The 23658-nt window shown below is 49.6% G+C and overlaps 1 protein-coding gene across 2 annotated transcripts in view; it reads left to right on the forward strand.

The window, feature by feature from the left end:
* The window catches only part of LOC149372129 (phospholipid-transporting ATPase ABCA3-like), a 33988-nt gene extending 10330 nt beyond the window's left edge, over positions 1–23658 (forward strand). Inside the window, exons 11-24 of one of the 2 annotated variants that reach the window (XM_089585806.1) lie at positions 3784–4083; positions 7872–8032; positions 8599–8812; positions 9448–9684; positions 10862–11036; positions 12220–12345; positions 13159–13322; positions 14072–14192; positions 14715–14977; positions 16422–16637; positions 17739–17926; positions 18987–19160; positions 21515–21657; positions 23354–23658. In XM_089585806.1, coding sequence (XP_089441932.1) covers positions 3784–4083; positions 7872–8032; positions 8599–8812; positions 9448–9684; positions 10862–11036; positions 12220–12345; positions 13159–13322; positions 14072–14192; positions 14715–14977; positions 16422–16637; positions 17739–17926; positions 18987–19160; positions 21515–21657; positions 23354–23598 — 2727 coding nt within the window. In that variant the 3' untranslated portion in view covers positions 23599–23658. Of the gene's footprint in view, positions 1–3783; positions 4084–7871; positions 8033–8598; positions 8813–9447; positions 9685–10861; positions 11037–12219; positions 12346–13158; positions 13323–14071; positions 14193–14714; positions 15092–16421; positions 16638–17738; positions 17927–18986; positions 19161–21514; positions 21658–23353 lie in introns of those variants that run through there. The other variant, XM_089585800.1, reaches the window with a different exon arrangement.

The raw sequence follows: 23658 nt of genomic DNA on the forward strand, positions 1-23658 counted from the left end.
CAGACAAAAGGAGAAGGACTTAAAACGGCGTAGCGTGCGAGGGTCGCGCTTCTCGGCCCAAGCGAGTGGGGAATGGTTTCTTCTAGGAAGTCGGTCCGAAACCCGAGACGACGACAGGACGACTGGCGCTGTTCTTGTTTTCGTCTTGCTAGCTGGCCAGAGCGGCTAACAGTGGAGCGTGTGTTTTGAATTGTGTTTGTTTCTTTTTATTGTAATAGCTTTTAGTTAGCCATGGCTGCTTACAGCGAGGCGTGTTTTATATTGTTTACTTGTATTTTGCCTTGTGACCTCTTACTTCTAAACGACGGCGGGAAAGTCGTCTATTGGCTAGAAAGTAAGTTTTGGCGGGAGGATTGTTTATTGGCGGAGGATGGAGTTTTGGCGCGAATGTGACGAGATGGGTGCGCGCGAAGGAGAGCGCCGAGGTTGGGTGTGTGGCAGCCGGACAGATCGGTCGTGTGTGGCCGGTGGTGGTCCAGGGGCCGAAAGCGTAGAGTTGGAGACGCGAGTTAGTTGAGCGGCGGCCGGACGGGTTGGCCGTGTGTTGGCCGGCGGTGGTCCGGAGTCGTGGAAGTTTTGAGGTTTTATATTTAGTTAAAGTGGAGATGCCGAAATCATTCGGCATATGTAAATAAGTTGTATATACATGTGTAATAAATAATTTCTCGAAGAAAGCCTTCCAAGTGCCTCACCATCCGAAGACCTGCACACCTGTCTAAACCCACCAGTCGCAAAGTACGTCCCCCGGGTCACTCACGAGACCCGCCCTCTACGACTCCGCATCAACATCAAGGAGAACAACATCAACAACGACAGAGCAGAGAGGGAGAAAAATCGTGACTGGCGCAGTCGACAGGATTCGACACAAGGGACGCTGCTTTGCGACGGGAACGAGGAAGACAGAGGCAACTCAGGTTGAGAAGACGTCGATTTGGTGAGCTCACAAGGAACGTTTGCCCTTGGGTGGCGAAGAGGAGTGGAAAACCGGCCACCAAGAAAGAAGAACGAAGGCGCAAGAGACAGCAGAGGGATCTTCGACGATCATCACCGATCATCGCAGCTTCGACACCAGTGTAGGTGGGGAGAGGAATCGTGTACGCCAACAGAGCAAACAAGGACGGACTTAAATTGAAGAGGACCTGAGAGTGCGGCGGCGTTGCGTAACAGGACTTGTGGCGTATCAGCGTGAATTTTATAGTGAGAGAACTCTGGAACTTGGTTTGACTGACGATCTTTGAAGAGAAGGCGGCGAAAGATAAACGGTGAGCGAACAGCGCTGCTCTCAAACTTTGTGCTTTATGCTTTCGAGGGGAAAGAGTAAACTACTGTCGCCAGAGATGGATAGTAGCACGACTGGGGGAATGAGCGAGCCAAGCACGGAAAGGGGCCAACCTGGAGCCATTATGCAAATGAGATTGGAAATTGAAAAGATGAGGTTAGAGAGGGCCAAAATTGAATACGAGATAGAGAAATTACGCAGACGAGGCACAGCTGATCTGTCAGAAGGGAAATCATTGGGGGCTGGCGTTCCGCACATGAATACGGCCAGTGGTGGAGGATGTAGAAGCGAGGAGGTGGCTGCGACGTTGCCACTTCACAGGGAAGAACAGAGGGAGGTGAAGTATGCGCCATTTAAAGCACATACGACGGCACTCCAGTGTTACCGTTGTGGCCGTTCAGGTCACCTGGCTAGGGAGTGTTGTGAAGTAGAAGTAACGAGTGGAAACAGAGATACAGGTGTTCGTAACGTTGCTACGGAGGGGCATTCTGCTGGCAGGAAATGGGAGCAGGATAGGGGAAAGAACAATGCGTCGTCTCCCTGTTACCGCTGTGGCCGTTTAGGGCATATGGACGGGGAGTGCCAAGAGACAGAGACAAGGAGAATTACCGCCACAGTGATAGAGGTGAACACTCATGAAGCTGAAATTCTGTGCCAGGATCAGGAGCCAAAAGCGAGCACTCAGCGGGCGGAGACACATAAGGTAGGCGATATTTCTCTCTGTTCGGGCGAATCAGTCATTTTGGCGCGACTGGATTCGGGCGCAGACATCTCTGTGGTCAGGAAGCCACTGCTGCCGCAGGAAATGGTAGACACACAAGGCAAAGTGGCATTGAAGGGAGCCTTCGGGCACCAGGTTGACGCTGAGCTCGCGTATGTGCCGCTGAGAGTCGATCCGGGGGGCTCAGCCGTGGGCATCTTGTGCGCAGTGACAGAGGAGTTGACGAGGGAAATTGACTGCTTGGTGACAGTGAATGGTTATAATGAACTGGTCAAGCAGAAGAAACCCCTGAGCACGAAACACGAGAGCAGCGATGTTCGAGGCTCGCCTTGGTGGACTGTTGTTGTGGTTGCTTTCCTTTTTGTGTGCATGCATGCTTTTAGTATCATTAACCTTCCCTTGAAACATGTAATCTTGTGGCGCATGGTGTGGTGTGTAGAAGTGTGCCTTGTTTTCATGTACTGGCATGCCTGTATTCTTTTTCAGAGTGTATCTCGGAGTGTATCTCGGGGGGAAGCTTTAGTGCTTTCTCGCACTAGAGAGAGAGGCGGCGGCTTGAGGCAGCCTAAAGGAGAAGCATGCTTTGTTCGGAACTGGCGAAAAAAAAAAAAAAAAAGGTCGGGGAAAGAATTGAGAAAAAGGGGGGAGGTGTCACGCCGCAGCTAGCGTGCGTCGTGGTAAAGTGTGAGGAGTGTCGCCGAAAGGGAGCAGGGGAATGCGCAGACAAAAGGAGAAGGACTTAAAACGGCGTAGCGTGCGAGGGTCGCGCTTCTCGGCCCAAGCGAGTGGGGAATGGTTTCTTCTAGGAAGTCGGTCCGAAACCCGAGACGACGACAGGACGACTGGCGCTGTTCTTGTTTTCGTCTTGCTAGCTGGCCAGAGCGGCTAACAGTGGAGCGTGTGTTTTGAATTGTGTTTGTTTCTTTTTATTGTAATAGCTTTTAGTTAGCCATGGCTGCTTACAGCGAGGCGTGTTTTATATTGTTTACTTGTATTTTGCCTTGTGACCTCTTACTTCTAAACGACGGCGGGAAAGTCGTCTATTGGCTAGAAAGTAAGTTTTGGCGGGAGGATTGTTTATTGGCGGAGGATGGAGTTTTGGCGCGAATGTGACGAGATGGGTGCGCGCGAAGGAGAGCGCCGAGGTTGGGTGTGTGGCAGCCGGACAGATCGGTCGTGTGTGGCCGGTGGTGGTCCAGGGGCCGAAAGCGTAGAGTTGGAGACGCGAGTTAGTTGAGCGGCGGCCGGACGGGTTGGCCGTGTGTTGGCCGGCGGTGGTCCGGAGTCGTGGAAGTTTTGAGGTTTTATATTTAGTTAAAGTGGAGATGCCGAAATCATTCGGCATATGTAAATAAGTTGTATATACATGTGTAATAAATAATTTCTTGAAGAAAGCCTTCCAAGTGCCTCACCATCCGAAGACCTGCACACCTGTCTAAACCCACCAGTCGCAAAGTACGTCCCCCGGGTCACTCACGAGACCCGCCCTCTACGACTCCGCATCAACATCAAGGAGAACAACATCAACAACGACATCGAAGAGAGGGATAAATTCGTGACTGTCCCATTAGACAAAATTCCGTCGGCGACTGTCTTTAAGGCCGAGAGAGTGTTACCGCCAAGGCAATATGCAGCTTGAAGTTCCGAACAATACCATCTCGCAGAAAGAACTTTAATGTAAGAAGCTCGGCCGCGCAAAAACTAAAGCTTTCTCATTCCCACACGTAAGCAGTCTTAAGTGTGTCTACCAAATTTTATTCATCGGCATCCTGGCGCCGTGCAGTTGCTGGAAGAGCTGGAGGACAAATGGTCTGGGTTGCTGTGGCTCTCGGTGTACGTGGCAGCGCTCGAAGACGTGCTCCGGCAGGTAGAACGAGATGTGGGTCAGGACCGGCAGCGGCCGACGGGTGATGTGGAAGAGCAGGCGCCTGACTACCCCCTCGACCTGATCGAAGCGAACTTCTCAGCGGGTGACTTGCGGCCTAGCCTGACGCAGCGGCTCGCTGCCCTCGTCATCAAGAGGCTGCAGTACGGGCGCCGCGACTTCAGGCTGCCCATGCTGATGGTGTTGCTGCCCCTTTCGGTCGGTGTGACAGCTTATAGAGGGCTTACATCCATAATTTCTTCTTAGGCAGCCGTAGCCGTTAATATGTTGTTAGAAAACTATTAAAACCTTGCGTATTTTATACAACTGATATTATGGTGCATTGCTATGCTGATATACCTTGCTGCTTATTTCCTGTTGTTCGAGCTTCCTATATATATGCTTTCTGTGGAACGCTATCTCCTTGAAACTGTCTTTTCCGGAAGCTCCTAGAATGAATAATGGTTGGTTGGTTTATGGGGTTTAACGTCCCAAAGCGACTAAGGCCATGAGAGACGCCGTAGTGGAGGGCTCCGGAAATTTCGACCACCTGGGGTTCTTCAACGTGCACTGACATCGCACAGTACACGGACCTCGAATTTCTCCTCCAAAGAAATTCAACCGCCGCGGCCGGGATCGAACCCGCGTCATTCGGGACAGCAGCCGAGCACCATAGCCACTGAGCCACTGCGGTGGCCTAGATTGAATAATTGTTATGTAAATATGGCGAATATTTTGCTCGATTTCTTCCAGAGAGAAATAAATAAATAAAATAAAAATCTAACCCGTATCGACAGTTTCCCGCTGCACACATTATAAAAACTTGAGCTACGATAGCGAAAACAAGACGTAGAGGGAATGGAGAGCTTTCACTCGCTGCCTTTGGTGAATCCTTAGCGCCTGTCTTGTTTCGCAAGCATTACTGCGACTTGAATTATTGCGAACTCCGCTTATCTGACTTGAGAGAGAGCCCGAATACATGGTCAAATAATTAACTTCGAGCGCGCTCATACAGGCAAAAATGAGCTCATGTGTGTCTGGTCCGCGTGGCTGGTCTTCTCTTCTCTGAACTTCCTTGAGAAGACAAATGGAATAGCGCTATTTTGAGACGTTCTCTTTCGAGCGCCACGCCAATCATTCTCGGCACAACGGCACTATTTGCATAATCCTCAGAGCTATCCCATCTCAGAAACGTATGCGAGGTGTACCTCGAGCAACGATTTGTGACGGTCTTTGGACCAGCTGTACCTCGTCATTTTGTTTCGCCGTACCGAGAGCTTCATTATATACGAAGGTCGACCGCGAGAAAACAGAGTTAAACAAAGCGTGTACTTGCACAGATAACTACTTCGTCAACCACGCGTGTTTAAAGATTTGAATCGCGCGAGAGCAGCGGGGGTGTTGTGACGTCACATGTGCAGTTTCATGAGGCGGTCGCTGGTTGCGGCTTTACTGTGCAGAGTCGCGGAGAAAATGCCATTGGAGCCTTTTTTCCCCGAGAAAATCTTGTTGCATTACTCAGTTTTAGCAGATAAACCTTCCTTTATATGGAAAACTGAAGCTGCGAAATTTAAGTTCCGTAATCTGTATAGCACCTTCATTGTTCAAGTGACGGGCAAAGTTAAGATAGGCCTTATAAAACCGTTTTGGGACTCATTTCTTTCAGCTACATACTGAAACAATGTGCCAGCCAATGTGTTCGAAATACCATATCTGAAAACTTTAATTGGATGCATTGCCACCACGAAATCACCCGCAGTCATTGCCATCGCTAACCACTGACCATTCATCCGCGTGTCATGTGCTTATACGAGGTCTGTTAGAAAAGTATCCGACCTTTGGCCGGAGAAAAAAAACTGGCATAACTTGAACGTTAGAAACCTAATCACCTTCAAAGTAGTCTCCTTGGGACTCCACACACTTCTCCCAGCGGTGCTGCCATTGTTGGAAGTATTCCGAAAAGGCCCCTTTCGGAATGGAGTTTAGCTCAGCTGTCGTTGCAGCCATAATGTCCTCTCTTGTCTGAAATCGCGCTCCTTTCAATGGCCTCTTCATTTTGGGAAACAGCCAGAAGTCGCAGGGGGCCATATCAGGAGAGTAAGGGGTCTGTTGAACTACAGGAGTCTGGTTTTTCGACAGAAAAGTCTGAATCAAGTGCGAGGAATGTGCAGGAGCATTGTCGTGATAGATGCGCCAATTCTTGTGCCGCAAAGCGCCACGTAGGCGACCGAGGACATCTCTGTAGTACTCTTTGGTCATTGTTTGACCCTATGCGGTGCGTACTGGGGGTGTGCCACACAGAAAGAGTCAGAGAGAGCAGTGGCATTGCTGCGTACTTGGCGGGCCTTCTTTGTATTGGTGACGTGGAATGCTTCCACTGTGACGACTGGGATTTGGTTTCCGGGCCGTACCCGTACTCCCAAGACTCGTCACCAGTGATTATGGTGTCGATGAAGTCGGGGTCACTGTTTGTGGAATCAAGCATGTCCTTCGAGACTTCAAAACAAAGCTGCTTTTTCTCCACCGTGAGCAGCTCCGGCACGAATTTCGCCGCAACTCTCTCCATGGCCAAATCTTCAGTGATAATGGAATGCGCAGAAAAAATTGCTGATGTCCACCTCTTCCGCAAGTTCTCGGATAGTCACACGACGGTCCCGCATCACCGCAGCGTTCACTTCGGCAATGACCTCGTCATTTCGGCATGTTGATGACCGACAGGAGCGTGGCTCTCTCTCCACCGATGTGCGGCCGTCTTTAAACAAATTGTACCACTGCTTCATGTGTGTGCTGCTCATAGCATCGTCACCGAAAGCCGTCTGAATATTCCGAATGGTTTCCACTTAGTTTCCAATTTCCAATTTTGGTTTCCAATGGTTTCCAATTTTGCCAGTTTTGATGCAGTAGCGCTGCTCCTGTCGCTCCTCCATTTTCCTTGCAATAAAAAAACGACGAGAGCACTGCGCACTGCCTCACTCAAACGCTGCGTCCCAGCGACTGACGCTATCAGCAGGCGGGAAAAAATTCGTGCATGCGCACGAAGGTTTAAAGGTGCACTGAAGAGGATTCTGAACTTGTCTTTTTGCCGCGGGAACTCGATCTACACGTTCCTAGCATTCTTAGAAACTGCGACTTATTGCCCTGTGTGGCCGATTTCCCAAATTAAATCGAATTAACGGCCGGCTCCCGCCCTTTTTTTTGAATTCTGCCTCGTACGGTGGGCGGAGTCGACCAACGCGTGGAGTGCCTTTCACCCAGTCCCGTGGCGGCTTGCCGCTCTGCCATCGGCGGAGTAATACGTAGTAGTCCATAGTAGCAAATAGTCCGCGCGTATTTTTATTTCTGCGGGCTTATTTTGCAGCTATATTATCTGCGAATGAAACTATTTATTCATGGAAACCTAAAAAACAAAATAAAGCCAAAGCAAAGCCTCCACGGAGCTGGCTGAAAGGAACTTCACGCGTTGGTCGACTCCGCCCATCGTACGAGGCAGAATTCAAAAAAAAGGGCGGGAGCCGGACGGTTAATTCGATGGAATTAGGGAAATCGGCCATACAAGGCAATAAGTTGTGGTTTCTAAGAATGCTAGGAACGTGTAGATCGAGTTCCCGCGGCAAAAAGAAAAGTTCAGAATCCTCTTCAGTGCACCTTTAAGGTCGGCTTATGCAAGCGCGCTTGTTTGATATCCATCAAGTGTTCGGAAAAAAAAAATAAAGTCGGATACTTTTCTAACAGACCTCGTACATCCCTGGGGAGCGTACGGTTGTATCTGTGAATGCTAACGTACCACAATAAATAATTTACTTGATTTGACTTTCTGAAAATAAAACATCACACGTGATTGACGCGACAATGCCTGATGCCACAGATTTGTTCCGTAGACATGCGGTCTGTTATTTTCTCGCTAGGTGGTGCGTGGTGGTTCTCACGAGGACGGCCTACGTGATTTGAATGAGTTTCAGAGGGTCAGCTCTTATTTTCTTACAGAATGTCACCTCGCGCATTCGCAGGTTCTTTTCCTGTTCATGTTCGTCAATCAGACGCACATCTCCCGAAGGCTTAGCTATTCCGGACCCGTGGAATACTCACTGCTCGATTTTTTCGGCCACACGGTTGCCTTCTACGCTGCCGACGACGCCACGAGGGCTGGTGTTGCTCAAGAATACGAAAAGTGCGTTTCGTATTGTCATACCAATAGTAAGCATTCAGCAAACAGCTGTGTTGCCACCACTAAATGAGGTGCCCCCCTCCTTCTGAACTAGTGAAATCAAAGCGGCAAGTGGTTCTTGATGCAGGGTGTTGGAGACTGCTGTTACAATTGTCATAAGAATTGCGCTCGCGGTAACCTTGAATAGAATACTGTTACAAAAGCTAGATAGGTGCCGGCAGCAGCAATTGAATGACCTACACACTTGAACAGCTTGACGACTTTGACCCCTGCCCATGAAACACTAAACGTCTTAGAAACGTTTTTAAACAGCTCCAAATCACTACAGGCGTCTTATGCTAGATTGAAACGTCTCATAGACGTCGGCAGCTGGACGTTTCCTCTGAAACTTCTCTAAAACGTCTAACTTATGACCACGTCAAGGAGATGCATGTTTAGCTGCTGACGAGAGCTGTGCTTTGCACAGTGTGGTACTATCCTATTCTGAGACATAAAATGAATATCTTAATAGGAGGCTGAAGCTTTGTTTGTCATATTGCGTGCGAAAGACAAGCACATGGCATATACAGGTACCTTCGGCTGGAGCAAGGGGCCGAGGTGCACGATCTAGGCAGCGATGATCCGAGACAATGGCTACAGCACCAAGCGCTGAGCAACTACCGCCGCTACCGCTCTCAGTTCGTCATCGGCGCCCAGTTCGGGGTCGCCTCCAATGTATCGCATCTGCCCGAAGGCGCCTTATTGCTGGGCCGACACCTGGAAGACAGCGAGGCGGCCATCGAGGTGTGATGTGCACTGCGCATGCGTACTTGGCTTCTGGAGTGCGATCGTTTATATTCATGCATAATCAGACATACGAGGCATCTCACGCGCCACCGTTTTAGCTAGCGCCATTTATAGCGGAGGCGCGCGCTTCGATTAACTCATTTCTTGATTTCTGGGTTATATGAGCAAAAGCGCAAAACTGCAGTTTCGGACCGCGGCTGAAATACTTGACTGTGTCCGTAAAAATATTAGGTTTAAAAGATGCCAAAAGGTAGGTGATCCGTAGAAAGCAGAAACAAAAAAGAAGAGAGGTTATTTTATTGAGTAGCAAGCGCGGCTGAAGGGATAGAGTGAGCGTAATGATAAAAGTAAGATCAGCAACAGAAAGAGTAACCGCAGGGATGAATCACTGTCCCATTATTTTTGGATAGTGACCACACGTCACCATCTTTCCACAAACGCGATGAGCAACATAAGTACCTAGCGTATATATGCGTATATCTAGCACACGTGCTTCTAGCTTCATGTCCTACACATATCATTCTGGGATGTGAAGAGTCGCATTGATCACTTAAACTATGTTTCCATGTCGGTCAGGGCTTGTGTTCTCTGCTTTGTCAAGCAGTGGGTGCATGTGGTCGGTCTGGTCGCAGGTGACAGCGTGGCATAGCGCCTACTCCCCGCACTCGTCGGCCGTGTCGGTGGTGGCGGCCACGCGCGCCTTCCTGCCCGGCTGGCAGGTGCGCGTGGTCAACCACCCGCTGCCCAAGGAGAACCCCAAGCCCGACCCAGATCCCCTGATCGTCCTCGCCACGCGCATGATGTGCGCCGTGTTCATACCCGTCGGACTTGCCTTCGTCGCTGCCACCTACGTCCTTTTTCCCGTCCAGGTACATGAACCATGTACTGTGCAGTCACCGTTCCCTTATTGCATGCAATGAGCTCTCTGTTTCTGGCCTGTTTTCTCATGAACCATATACTGTACAGTCACAGTTCCCTTATTGCGTGCCCTGAACTGGCTGTTTCTGGCCTGTTTTCTCAGTTCCAGCGCAAGCATTATACAAAGCACTGGCCCCTGTCAGTGGAGGTTGACACCCTTATCCTCATGCAATGTCTGCTGACCGCCATCCATTTGGTACCGCAAAGTACACTCCTTTTCTTCGTGCTTTGACCACGTCTTCCGTCGAGCGTATGAGGTCTGCGATGGTTCCTGACCCAGTCAACGTAGCGCTGACCTTTGAATCAAAACGATGATTATTTGGGTTCTGGACGTATCGACGAGGGGTGCATGATTTTCCTCACTTTATGACGCGATAGCGGATGACAAACCACTTTCGAGTATGGTTATGCGATAGCTTGGCGGGAAGCCGCCCACTCTCGCGCTGCCTCTGGCGCTTGAAATGCAAAGCGTATTAACGACGGCGTAAGAAGTGTAAGGATCAGACGCGAGCGAAATTCCGGTTGCCCTCTTTCTGTGCTCGCTGTCTTCTGAAGTTGTGAGCTAGAGGCACAATAATCCCATGCAGGGTGCCAGATCGGACTACTTGGTGCATATACATCGTTTCCGGAAGCGCTGCAGTCAACACGGAGAGAGACAGACAAGGACGCGCACTTATCCTTGTCTGTCTCTCTCTGTGTTCGTGTTGATTGCAACCTTCCGGAAATGACGTAAATCCCAGTTCTCCATCTCTCGAAACATCAATATAAAAGGGGAACTGTAGTCACGTTGTTGCTTTTCTCAGACCCACCGTACTGGTTCAGGGGCCATGGAGGTCTGATGATGCGCACAAAGACTTGGTTTGGACACCCGTCTTCGGCATCCTCATTTCGAGAGTCAAAAAGAGAGAACGCCCATGTATTGAGATTTCGGCGCATCTCAACTTCCCGGGTGGTCCAAATTACACCGGAGTTCTTCCGCTATGAATGCATCGTCCCTGCGGATTCATACTTCTCAGCCACAGTGCAGCTGGGGGCTCGCAAATTCTAGTGCATTTGTCCCGGCTGCTCTCACTTTCCCTCACTCGACGCACCTCGAATGCATTTCGAACGAACGCCCTTTCGTCGCAGGAGCGCGTTCGCAACGTGAAGCTGCTGCAGCTCCTGTCGGGCGCCAGCCCTGCGGCCTTCTGGGGCACGGCGTTCGCCGTCGACTTGGCACTGCACGCTGTCTGCTCGCTGCTGCTGCTCACCCCTTTTGTGCTGCTGGACTGGCACCGGCTATACACGGACGCCTCCACGCTGGGTACGCGAGCACGACAACCATGGCATTTCGCGCTTTTCGTTGAGAAAGTTCTCAACACGATCATCGTCATCAGCATAAATACGTCCACTGCAAGACAAATGCCTCTCCCATTGATGTGCAGTTAACTGTACCCTGTGGCAATGCGTCTGATGTGTCTCCCCACAACTGACTGTTTGCCCTTTCCTGCTGTGGTTTACTTCTCATCATCGTTCTGCATTACCCTACAGGACCGTTAGTGCCGCATTTTGTGCTAGCTCATTTGCTGGTGTAACGTTTTACCTTCTCACCTATGGTCAGCGCCGCTTTGATGCCAGAGCCGGCAATCAACACTGCTTTCTGGCGGTCGACCCTGACCTCACAGGCGGCAACTGCCAATAATGAAGGGGCGAACTAATGAATCGTGGAATTGGTCGTTGCAAAACACGACCCCTAGCCTCTGCTCTACAGATATCCTTCCCAGGTACATCTAATTTCATTTATTCCAGCTACTATATTGGTATATCAGTGCATCCTGTTTATTTCCTAATCTCTGCTATTATCTACGTGTCTTAACGTTAACCACGCGACCCCTAAACACGTTAGACGCGTGTAAGAGACAAATCAAAGAAGGTCACGTCGTTAAGTTTGTGACAAACAAGTGAAACGCGCTATTGCACGCATTTGTCAAACGACGTAAGCAGTGGTGTCACAAGTAAGCTTCACTTACGCCGTAATTTTATGCTTACGCTTTTCACGCTAGACAGAAGTGATGCTTTCAAAGGGAGGCCTGTATGCAAGGTGAGGAACCTTAGAAGCTTGGCAGATGAAAAACAGTCGCGGTGTGTAGACCAGCGCTTTTTACTCGCGTAGAAACTCCCTGGCGAAGGCATTGCCGTTTTAAATTGGTTTAAAGCAGAAACACGTACAGCAGGCCAAATCTTTAGCTGGCGTGCGTGATGGCCGCGTTTTCTGTGCTCCTGCAGCTAATGACTTGCAAAAATATCAAATCTAAGTAAAGGCTCACTAAACCATTGCTTAATATTGAGCTTTCCGCAAGTTTGCTTCGCCGTAAATCTCAGGAGCGCAGAAAAAGTGGCCCTCGTGCAAGCTAGCTTAAGATTTGGCCGGCTGTCAGTGGAAGGAAAAAAGAATCTCCGCACCGTGCATGCTGTGAGTCCTTTTCATTTCTGTCCCTCTTTCCCAGGCCCTGTCTATGCGCTGATGATCAGCTACGGGTGCGCGTCGATTCCCCTGGCCTACGTGGTGTCGCTGTTCTGCGACCAACCGTCGACAGGATACGTGACTATCGCCAGCATCAGCATAGTGGCAGGTGTGCCACGGCGATTTTTTTTTTAAATGAGGCGCGCTGTTTACCATACTCTATAGGAACTATACCTCGCACGTCATTTAAAATACGAATGTTTCTGATGTCGGTCTTGCTGCACATACCGTGTTGCTTTGCATGCCTTCCGGATACTGTTTATGGTCTCCGCAGTCATACTTTCCACGCTAACATCAAGCCAACTGAGTGCACGCGTGACAGTGTATGCAGGCTCACTAAAAGAACACAAAAATAATGGCAGTAACAGTAAAACAATCAAACATCAACAGATTCTCTCTGGTTTCGCGCTATGTTGTTACTAACGTACAACACGAACACGCTACAAGCCCTCTTTGTGCTGCAGACAGAGGTGGCCTTTTGACTTGAACCGACTAGCAAGATTGGCGTCTATTTTTATCGACGTTTTCTTCGCAAACGCCATTAAAGACGTAGTATTCGCGCTGTTGTTGAATAGCCTCGGGGTGCACGACAGTGTGGCTAGTAAAAGTGTTGCTTTCAAAGGTAGATTGATATCTACTGATATCTATTGGTATCTACTGATATCTATTGATATCTGCCTACTGAGGGGCAATTTGATCAGACATACTATCTGAGCAAAGAACGTAGCGTTCAGACAACACGGAAAAAGCGTGGCCAGCTAGGAAAGGCGTTACTCATGTCCTCGCCTTTTGTGTGTGTTGTCTCAACGCTGCGTTCTTCGTTCAGACTGATCTCTCTGTAAGGCATGTTTTAGCTGTAAGGGGCCAAGGACACATCTGGCCGTCGTTGCCTACATCGTGAATGCCTGCTTTCTGCACGCAGGTATGCTGTTGAACGTGAGCATGTCGCTGCTCTATTTGCTACCGGCGCTGCTAGAACCAATGAACAACGAGACGAGAGATACGTCAGGGTTGGACGTCGCCCTGTGGGTCTTCAGGGGCATACCCAGCTTTTCCCTCGCCTGGGGTGTATCCAACTGCCTTCAAGTGAGTTTTCACTGTCAGTCACTACAGAGTCAAGAAGAGCGCCAGGTTACTTACATAGTGTTTCAGTTTATCCATTACATACTTTTCATGAATATGCTGTAATAGCTAAAGAGCACAGATTTTGAAGTTATGTTGTCTATACCATGGTGAAAACCTTGTTGAAGTCAGGTGGGCGGATGAGATTAAGAAGTTTGCGGGAATCGGGTGGACGCAGCTGGCACAAGACTGAGCAGTTTGGAAGATATGGGTGAGGCCTTTGTCCTGCAGTGGGCGTAGTCAGGCTGATGATTACGATGATTAATTACCGTACCTGTTCCAGGTGGTCATTTCCTGCTTTTAGGTCGAATCTGTATCCAATAAAATTAAACGCCCTGTATGCCCCGTGCGCCCCTTTTAAATTGAGGCACTGCGGGTAAGTGGCAAGACGTATCTGGGAATGCGAGTCAATGCATCCGCGAGGGTTGGAGTATAGGGGGGGGGGATTGAGGAGAGCTCAAAGTCTGAGAGTTTTTGCGCGTTTTGCTTTTATGGAAGTGTGGCCGCCATGCCATACAAGAATCTAATCCCACACCGTAACCACTCAACTACCGAGCTCATTTCTTTCGGCTGTCTTGCTCTAGTGTTTGCGCCTATAATTTCAGTTCTTATGTCAATGTTGAATCACGCATTCTATATCCATTTCATCTTTTAACGGCTCAGGTGGCATACGTACAAAGCAAACAAACTTTTACTGCATATTTCGTCAACAGATTTCTCAGGAAAGTGTGATGTGTCGCTACATGTCAACATTTGACCGCCTCCTATTTTGCGAAAACTTTGGACTGGAAAAACTCCCTGATCACCTGAACCGTTTCATCGAATGTTGTCCAGGTAAGCTTGTAGTTCGCGGACCAATGCTTGTTTTCAGTAGCAATAACCCACGAGTTAATTGTATTGCTTTGTTGCCGCTTTATACAGTGGGCTCAGACAAAAAAATATAGTGATTATTTCTATTCTGTTCAACAGGAATGGTTTCGCGGATCGCACCATGCTGTAACTATCTATTGTGCAGAGCACGCAAGAGCCGTGTTCGCTAAAATTCTATCCCGGTGATTACCACCCCGAATGTACACTATGTGGCGAAATAGCCACTTAAAATCACATATTCTGCAACTGTAAAGAGGAGCCTCCACCGGAATCTCTAACACAAGTTCTTACTCTCGAGCAAGGGGAGGCTCAGACCTGGGCTTTCGAAACCAGGCCATTGAGTGGGCTACTCAGGTTGTTGTCAGCCGTGGCCTGACAGTCATCTAGCACGGATCATCTGCATTCTGCCTTTTCTGACGAAATAAATGTTTTGCAATCCAATACTCAACTATAGAGCGCGAGCTGTACGGCCTGTTACGAACGCAGAAAAGTGCCGCGACTGCATCCTGTCCAAGGGCTGCCTGACTTGGGACAAGATGAGCGCCGGCCGCGACCTCTGTCTCATGCTGCTGGTCGGCGCCGCGCTGCTGACGCTCGTCACGGCCGTAGACTCCGGCTGGCTGAGACATCTGGTCCACGGGGCGTGCTCGTCGCGACGCCGCGACCCCGCGGTCGGCGTCGGCGAGCACGCCAGCCTCGAAGAGCGCGCGCGCGTCCAGGAGCGCGTCGGGCATGGGCGTCGTGAGAAGGCAAGGCGCCACGTCGTTGTTCCTGATTGGTTCGAAAATGAAAGCGATTGACCACTGTGTGTTTGCAGCCAAATCGAAAGTTAGCTTTTTGTCGCGTTGGCTTAAACGATAACGCACCAGGTTTTGTACGCCCTGACACACATTCTTCCCCAATTTTCACACTTATGTTGTATATTATGGGCGGGAGACCAAGCTACATCTCGCTGCTTCCACGCTGCTTATTTTCACAGGGAAGCCTGAAGGGAACTAGATGGTTTGACCTCCCACACACTATATTTACCTGTACCCGTACCCAAGATTCGTGGCTCTTTCGGGACACGTTCGCAAATTTCGCTGCGACGGGTGCTACTGGCGCGTGCAGAGCACTGCACGCCAGGGCCTCTTCCGCACCAGGCTGCGGTTCGACGACACTAACTCTCGGCTGAACCACACAGTTTCAGAGGATACAAAATGTAACGGCGTGTGGTTCTCGCGTGGTGTTTCACACCTCGGTGCTACTGAACGAGACTCATTTTCCTTGCGCTGGACAGTATCAGAAGAGTTTTAGCATATAGTGCGTTCCGTGATCCAGTGCCCTCGAAGCGACAAGTTCGCATGTGCAACTAACTCTTTGTGCAAGATCGCGGGACGCGCACCGTAAAGACTCCGTTCGCTGTCGCTCATTCTCAACCTCTCGTTTATAACTATTTTATTGAGAGCTCTATTTTCATTTGTAGTTACCTTTGTATACAGGACATTCTGTCTGCATTTTAGTCAGCCGTATCACTAGTTCGCATTTTAATTAAAGGAACAACTTTAAAAGCTCCTCTCTCTTGCGCAGGCGAACGAGCCTGGCTCAGCAGAGGCTGCAGCTCCTGGGACGGCTGCATCAGATGGCTCGGTAACTTGAACTGTACTCCGCTCCACATCTGCGCTTGTAGTACTCGTTCGTGTTCGCTTTGCACACAAAACAAGCCCAACAACAACAGCAACAACAATACATGTCACCGCCTTTTAGCGTTCATTCTGGGCCAACAAATAAAGTGATAACGCTACTGCTCCCTCGCTCCGTAACAGCGCCTACCCGAAGGCTGCAGGCACAGGCCGGGGCCACATGGAGCACACCACCATACCGGCCAAATTCTTGGGGGCGCCCTCTTCCGAGTTCGCCTGGCTATAAAATTTTAATCATGATGTGTACGGAAGACTTGTCGGATATGAGTATGACCCAGTACGGCGGCAAAGTTGCTCATGCGCTAATCTATACGGCCGAACAGAGTTACCGACGTGATGTCACACCTGGCCACTTGCATGCATGTTCCCTCGCAACACAGCAAAAATCATGTTCATCCACTCATAAACGTGCGGAATATTATCTGTACGGCGAGATAACCGTGTCGTGGTGGTGCACGTTCACTGCTCTCTCTCATTTGCTCGCATTCCACTTCATGAGTGCCTTACGCAGGCTGTCCTCTGCGTTGCCAACCTCAGCAAGAACTACGGCAGCTTTCAGGCTGTGTGCGGTCTCTCGTTCGCGTTGAGCAAGCACGAGTGCTTTGGCCTGCTCGGCATGAACGGTGCCGGCAAGACCACCACGTTCCGCATGCTGGCCGGAGACCTGGCGCCGACGACGGGGAACGCCCACATTGGCGACGCCGACCTGGTCGGCAGCCGGAGGAAGGCGAGTGGCCATGGCGTGGCTTCGGGGACGCCGAGGTTTCCCGCGGATAGCAGCATTTTGCTGAATTGTATAGTTTTACTTACTTTTAGCAGGCAGATGCTTTCTTTGCATGAAGCATGGTGGCTAGAGATCCATCTGCAGGAGAGTGCTTCAAATTAAGGCTTTGGTTGCATCCGGAGTCGTTCAGTTTATGGTGTGTCGAGAAGCGACATCTAGCTTATGAGGGAGTTTTGAAATAGGGCGATCCGATCAGTTAAGGGGTAGAAAAATAGCGGTGAGCCAGTGCGCAGGCACAGGAAAATAATGCCATTCGGTTTATTGTTCTGCGCGTGCGCACTGGCACCCCCGCTATTCCCCTAACCGATTGGGGACCCCTATTCTAAACCTTCCCATTAACGCGATAACGTTTAGAGGCCCCGTCCGACGAAAAAATCCGGTGGTGTCACGAAATTCATATTGATCGACAAGGACATGTCGTCAAAACCACGTGACTTCTCGCGGGTAATTCGAACAGCCAACAATGATCGCACAGTATGAGAGTGATGACGCCGCTTTATAATTTTAAATTTGTATACAATATAATGATGTCATTCAATTACCAATACGCTCTCTGAAGAAAGAAGAGTAATTGCACTGAAAAGAAAAATGCTCAGTCGGGAGCTCGACCCCTGCACCTTTCGCACTGAACGTTCGCACCGAACGTTCGTTCAGCGCGATAGTTTAGGGGCTTTGTGCGACCACCTCATGCCACGTAGCAACGCTATCGCATTACTCTTAAGGCTACTTAGGCGTCCCCAGAAATTTTTTCTTTAGCAAGTGACAACATCGAACTCTACAGAAGGCTTTTTGCAACAGTTTCTGCTTGCTGAGTGGCTTGCGAATGCTATAGCTTGAGGCCAGTTAGGGCCGTGGTACATAGAAGACCACTCAATACTAAAGCGCAGCTTAACGGCTTGCTTTGCAGGACTTCTTGTGATAAACTATTCACGCAGTGGTATGTGTGGTCTGTCTAACATCTGTGAGGCCAACATTAGATGCACGTATTTTTTGTTCATGTGTGGGGAGGAAATAACGGTTCCGTTCTCCTGGGCATATGCGCAGTACCAGACACGCATCGGTTACTGCCCTCAGACAGATGTGGCCCTTGACCTGCTCACTGGGCGGGAGATGTTGGCGCTGTTCAGCCGCCTCCGTGGAATCCGTGAGGCCGACTTACCTCAGGTGGTCAACCGGACGCTGCAGTTCGTCGACATGGCCCAGTACGCTGACGTTACCGTCGGGAAGTACAGGTGCGGCAGGCAAGCGCTAGAACAGTGTCTCTTAACCGGAGCTCCGTTTTGTTAAAGGGACTATATGCATTACAGAACTTCAACGTTATCTATACTTTGCTTTTAGCAGGCTTCTAAACGCGATGACGCGTACTTCGAATGACTCCCCCCCCCCCCCCCCCCCCCCCCCGCGTTTGTAATTTCTACACTTTGACCGTTGCCTATAGGTTAGGGAAAAAATTCTTATATTTTCTTTCCCGATCTATATATGAGGGCGTAAGCAGCCATCGCGACCACTAAAATTTGCTGTCTGGTTCGTGATGCATTTCGAGCGCCTACTGGAGGTTGTCCTAATGTGTAATACTTGTTTTACTCCTTAAGCAGCTCTTGGACGATCCTTTTTCATTTCTTAACCTCTTACCGAGTGTTGACCTACCTTTTCAGCGATGGCAAAACGTTAAAGGGATGGCAGAGCAAGGATGAAACTACTAATCGTATCAGGATGTTGTGTTCTGTCCGACCTCGGTCGATACTCAGTGTGAGAGAGTACTAACACGCTGCAAATTTCCGCTTTGCATGTATAGAACAAAAATTCGCAGACGATCAATGCGATTCATGTGGCAGGGTGTGCGTTAGCATTAAGGTTCTCTCCGGACGTAGTATCCGCTGTGACTGACGTGCTCAGACCGCGCGAGTGAGTGGCGTGATCTAATCCGTAAATCACGCACGTGACGCGCCGTACACCCCCCCCCCCCCCCCCCCCCCCCGACTCTGATTGGTGACCGCGGTTTTCCCCATCGCCACATATTGCCTCTCAGCCTCCCAGCCTTTCACCATCTCCCTCACTCCTCTCCCCTGAAAGTGGAGAGATGAATTTCTCTCTCCACTATGCCTTCTGTTAACCGAAGCATCACATGCCAACACCGGACACTTTTTGCGATGATGGGCGAGTGCTAAGGCATTAAACACATTTTCCGCACGGACCAAGGAAAATGTTGTCGGCATGGCACATTACACTATAGCGAAGGGATTATTGGCTGTAGCACGGGATGAGATTACGCAGCGGACTGTTTGATTCCAGCGGCGGCACCCGACGCAAGTTGTCACTGGCCGTGGCGTTCGTGGGGAACCCGAACGTCGTTCTTCTGGACGAGCCAACGGCTGCCGTGGACCCGCCGGCGCGCAGGCGCATCTGGAGTATCCTGATCGCCGCCAAGCAGCGTCTGGACCTCGCCATCCTGCTCACCTCGCACTGGTACTTGTGTGCACGCTTCGCGAAGTTACGTTTGTAGGACCTCATCTTCGGAGGTCTTCGACGAGTAGTGACAGCGTGGGTACACACGGACGAAAGAATGTAGTGGACTAGACATAGGGCGATGTGAAAGATAAAACAGAAATGAAAAAAAAAACTGCTTCTGAGCAAATTAAGTGTCTAGCGAAGGATGTTTGAAGTGCATCAATTGCCGGGCACGGTTCGTGGATGGATCGGTTTTCTGCGTGTTGTGTAACTTGCAGCCTGGGGAAGCTGCTAGGAGATATATGGCTAAGTCACGCTCGGAGTAAGGCGCGGATGGGTAGGTCAAATCCACATTTTCTCGGGTCGGTGTTGTAACTAAGGCCAAACGCCTGTGGACGGCAGGCTCCGTTGCTTGACCTGACCGCAACGGTGGAGCGTTCACCTAGCATGCGGAAGGAGCGGGGTTCAGTCCCCAGTGCCGCCGGGTACCCATCGTGATACAATGAGTACAAACTTTCCCCTGGCTTGACCCAACCCTGTGTAGACGAAAAATACCTTGCGCCATGGCGCTCAAGCTGCCCTTAAGCCATTAAAAACCATCATCATCATCTCAATCCTTTGCTTGACCCGCTATATGGCACATTATTTAGTCTCCACAAATTTTAACAGCTTGTTGAGTTGCAGAATTTACTTGCGCGAATGATGACAGCGTTTTTCATCACGGGTCTAGCTAGTCGTGATCCCCATGCGGAGAACTATGTTTTAGAGTGCTGGTAATGCGCCAAAGGGCAGATAGGGTGGAGAAGAGTACATAATTGCGTATTATCCCGTTCGCGGATAATAATTAGGACGAAAAAGATAAGTCAGGACGCTCATTTTCGGCTTGAATCATTCATCCTATACTCCAGAATTTTGCCTGTGCACCGGAGCGGTGTCCAAGTTGCTTGAGCATATCCGCCTCATATGAGGGATGTGAGGGTTTGATCCCCAGTGCAGGTTTCTCCCAGTTTCTACAGGGTACATGCTTTCCCTTGGCTTTGTGCTCGGCTCCATTAGGGTCAACTGCTTGAGAAAGAGAATGTAAGCCCTACCATGCCCTCACGAGGAAGTTTTCCGTGACGTATCGGTTCCTGATGTGGGTGAGGATGGGGGCGAGATATAGTGCCGTTCGCAGTCGACGACAGTTCAACTGCCGTGTCCTTGCGTCGATATAGACCTGGGGATCCGGGTGTTTAAAATTGGTCGTAAGTGAGAAGCAACTTTTTAATTCTGAGGAAGTTCTAAAAGTGCGTTGGACCGACAGGCGTATGGACTTCCGGTCACGAACGACATTGGAACCAAACCATTCAGTACTCGCTCTGCCGTTGTATCGCAACGCAAGTTCCTTGTGTTTCGTAGAAAGTATAAACGGTGATTTTCCGTTCGGGCAGTTTTTCCTTTTTTCAGGGCATACTCAGAAATTGTCAACAAGCGCATTTTACGTGGGAAAATAATTTATGAACCCATTTGTTTCGTGTATCGTAAGATTTTACTACAACAATCAATGTATCCGCACATATCCCCTCGGCAGGCTCGCATCTCTTTGATATTCATGTTTTTGCTATCGTCAAAAACTTTCCTATTGGTTTTCTATGGCAGTTTTAACTATAGTCAGTTCCAGCGATGGACAAAAAAAAAAAGATTTCGTTGCGCATTGCAAGAATGGACCATTACCTTCAATATTTGCATAGCAGTGCCTTACAATATTCCGAAGTTGCCTCACAATTAAAATTAATGTCCAAGAATCGTGGACATGTTTTAGGAGTAAAATGTGGTGAAAAGGCCATTTTTTACGACGTTTTAGCCATTTTAAGAACTTTTCAGGCTGCTGCAGGTAAAAAAAAAGCCTGAAAATGGGATTTTAGGTCTAATTGAGGGAGTTATTCTTACGCATGAAAATTCACTGGGTAGAAATGATTGTTGACCATCTTGGGTGTGACCGCACGCGTGTTCATCGTTCTGCAGCATAAACTACTGCCGCCTAGTGTGTTACTCTCTAAAGCCATCAACTGGAATTGAATTACAGCAGGTCCTAAAGTTGATAACGAAGGTCCTTCCGCATGCAGCGGCTCTGTAGTCGAATACTCCGTGGATCGTAGTGTAGCTTAGTAGAGCAGAACGTTGGGCCAGTTTGTGTAGCGACATATTCAAGAAAACTTTGCGCAGATTAACACAAGACAGAAGGAGAAACACGTACACACACACGAGGGCTCATGTGTGTGTACGTGTTTCTCCCTTCCGTCTTGTGTCATTCTGTGCAAAGTTTTCTTGAATATATCGTAGTGGAGGTCCTAACAGCCCGAGCATCCGAACGCTGCCTGGTGCGTGCGCAGCATGCGCGAATGCGAGACCCTGTGCTCGCGGGTGGCCATCCTGTGCCAAGGCCGCTTCGCCTGCATCGGTCCCACGCGGAAGCTCAAGGAGGACATCGGTCGCGGCGCCACTGTGCTCGTGCGCTGCGCCCCCCAGGACCCAGGTGAGCGTCGTACTATTCTCTTATTACAGGACACGAGATCGGAATGACACGTGCATGTCTACATTGGTCTGCCGATATGATAAGAAACAATGATGCGAAATGATTATACTAAAGTATGCTCGTCCTGCGGCTCACTGTAGATAGTATTTTTTCAAATAGCCGCGCACAGTGTTTCTGCAGAAGTCTTGTGGGTGCATTTTTTGGAATAAATGCAGCGCTATGTTTTTTCTTTCAGATGTAAGTGTAATCGAAGAAAAGACGTCGACTGCTCAAAGCTTTGGTTATATATAGAGAGATTGTCAAGAATTTCAGCTACTGCAGGTTTTTAACCGTACCGTAGCAGAGAAAACTTTTCGTTTATGAACCTCTCCACAAATACGAGGCGATAAAATTGAAGGCAGTGCCACGTCATCAGTGGTGCTCTACGGTGAACCCTGATGTGTTACAGGTTGCCTGTGCTGCTTTTTTTCACGAATTACCCTAGGCTGTTCTTTTCATTTTCTTGTTTGTTTGGGGAGGGGTTGAAAACGCTAGCAGCAGCTTCGCGCGACCGCACGCACACGAAAGTCAGGGTATTATCGATATCACATAACATATGCAGGCTTGATGTGCCGCATATTTACGGCTTTGACGACAACCACCTACACTCTAAACACGAATGCGGCTACATGTGAGTAAAACAAGGAGTAAATTGTCCTCTAGTGCACTCCCTTTCATAAAAGAGAGTGCGGGCTAGAGGACAACTTAACTCCCTTTTTACTCCTTTACGTTTAGAGCATCGTAAGAGTAGGCGCGGTGGTCATATTTGCTCCCTCCTGCAAGGCAAGTGAATATGCATTCAATGTATATTGCTTTTAATGTGTAGAGAACCGTGCACCAAGAAACGACACAATAGCGCCTTTGCCGAAGGTCGTGACACGTGGCATGTGCTGTATATAGTGTACTGCGGGGAGATAGGGCCACGGAGCATTAGATAAAAAGCGGACTAATTAAGTACGTTTAGCTGAAGCCTTTGGCCTTGTGCAGTACCTTTAAAAAAATTGGCGCGCGCCTATGACAGCTACGAACCGAAAATAAAATGTATGGGGACACTTAATTACGTTAAATGTGGAGAATGGGATAGCATTAGAATCAGTGAATTTTATGACAGACCACAACGCTGGGTTTTTCCCTTGATGATCGAGTTTTCTGTTCAGTGGAGAGAGGGGAAGTGGGGGAGGGGGCAGGTCACGTGACCTAAAGATGTCAACGTTCTCGACCAATCAGCGAATTTTATAACAGACCTCAACGCAAGGTTTTTTAGTGGGAAAACACTACTTAATGGGGTCAAAACCAACTAAGAATCTTGTGTGAAGCCTCGGAGTAACTCGGGTAAGATCGGGTTAGTTCGGAGGAGCGTCGCGCAAGCTGTAGCCAATGGGAGGAGGGCGTCGCTCCAGCTGTCGCCGAGTGGAGAGAGGGTATGACGATGAAGGGCGAGAGACGCGGCTGCATGCATATGCAGATGCCAGAAAGGAGAGGCGAAAACACATGTTTTCGCACGTCTACTCTGTTTAATACGTTCAAACCCTACCTCTTTTTTTTTTTTCGATGATTAGGCTTCTAATACGATTGCGTTAAAAAGGAGTGTCAGGCTCTGGCCTGCTCATATCTTGGAATTAGACACGTGCGCACTTTAAGATTCTGCCCACCGCAGGGCCCGTGTCGCACGAACTGGAGTTGCGCTTCCCGGGCAGCACGCTTCGGCGGCGGCACCAGGGGGGCGCCCTGTTGCGCTTCCACGTGCCGGCGCAGCCCTGGCACCGGCTTTTCGCCGGCATGGAAGAGATGCATGCCGCGGGCCTGGTCTCCGAGTACCTGGTCAGCGACGTCAGCCTGACCGAGGTGTTCCTGCACTTCGCCCACAGTCGGAAGGACGTCGGTGCCCAGTTGGACCTGTAGGCCTTCCGCTGCCATATCGGTTGAAGACAATAAAGTTCGCTATAGAATTCCATACCTTGA

The sequence above is a fragment of the Amblyomma mixtum genome, chromosome 1, assembly GCF_055824585.1.
Source record: "Amblyomma mixtum isolate Tamu chromosome 1, ASM5582458v1, whole genome shotgun sequence".
Classification (NCBI taxonomy): Eukaryota; Metazoa; Arthropoda; class Arachnida; order Ixodida; family Ixodidae; genus Amblyomma; species Amblyomma mixtum.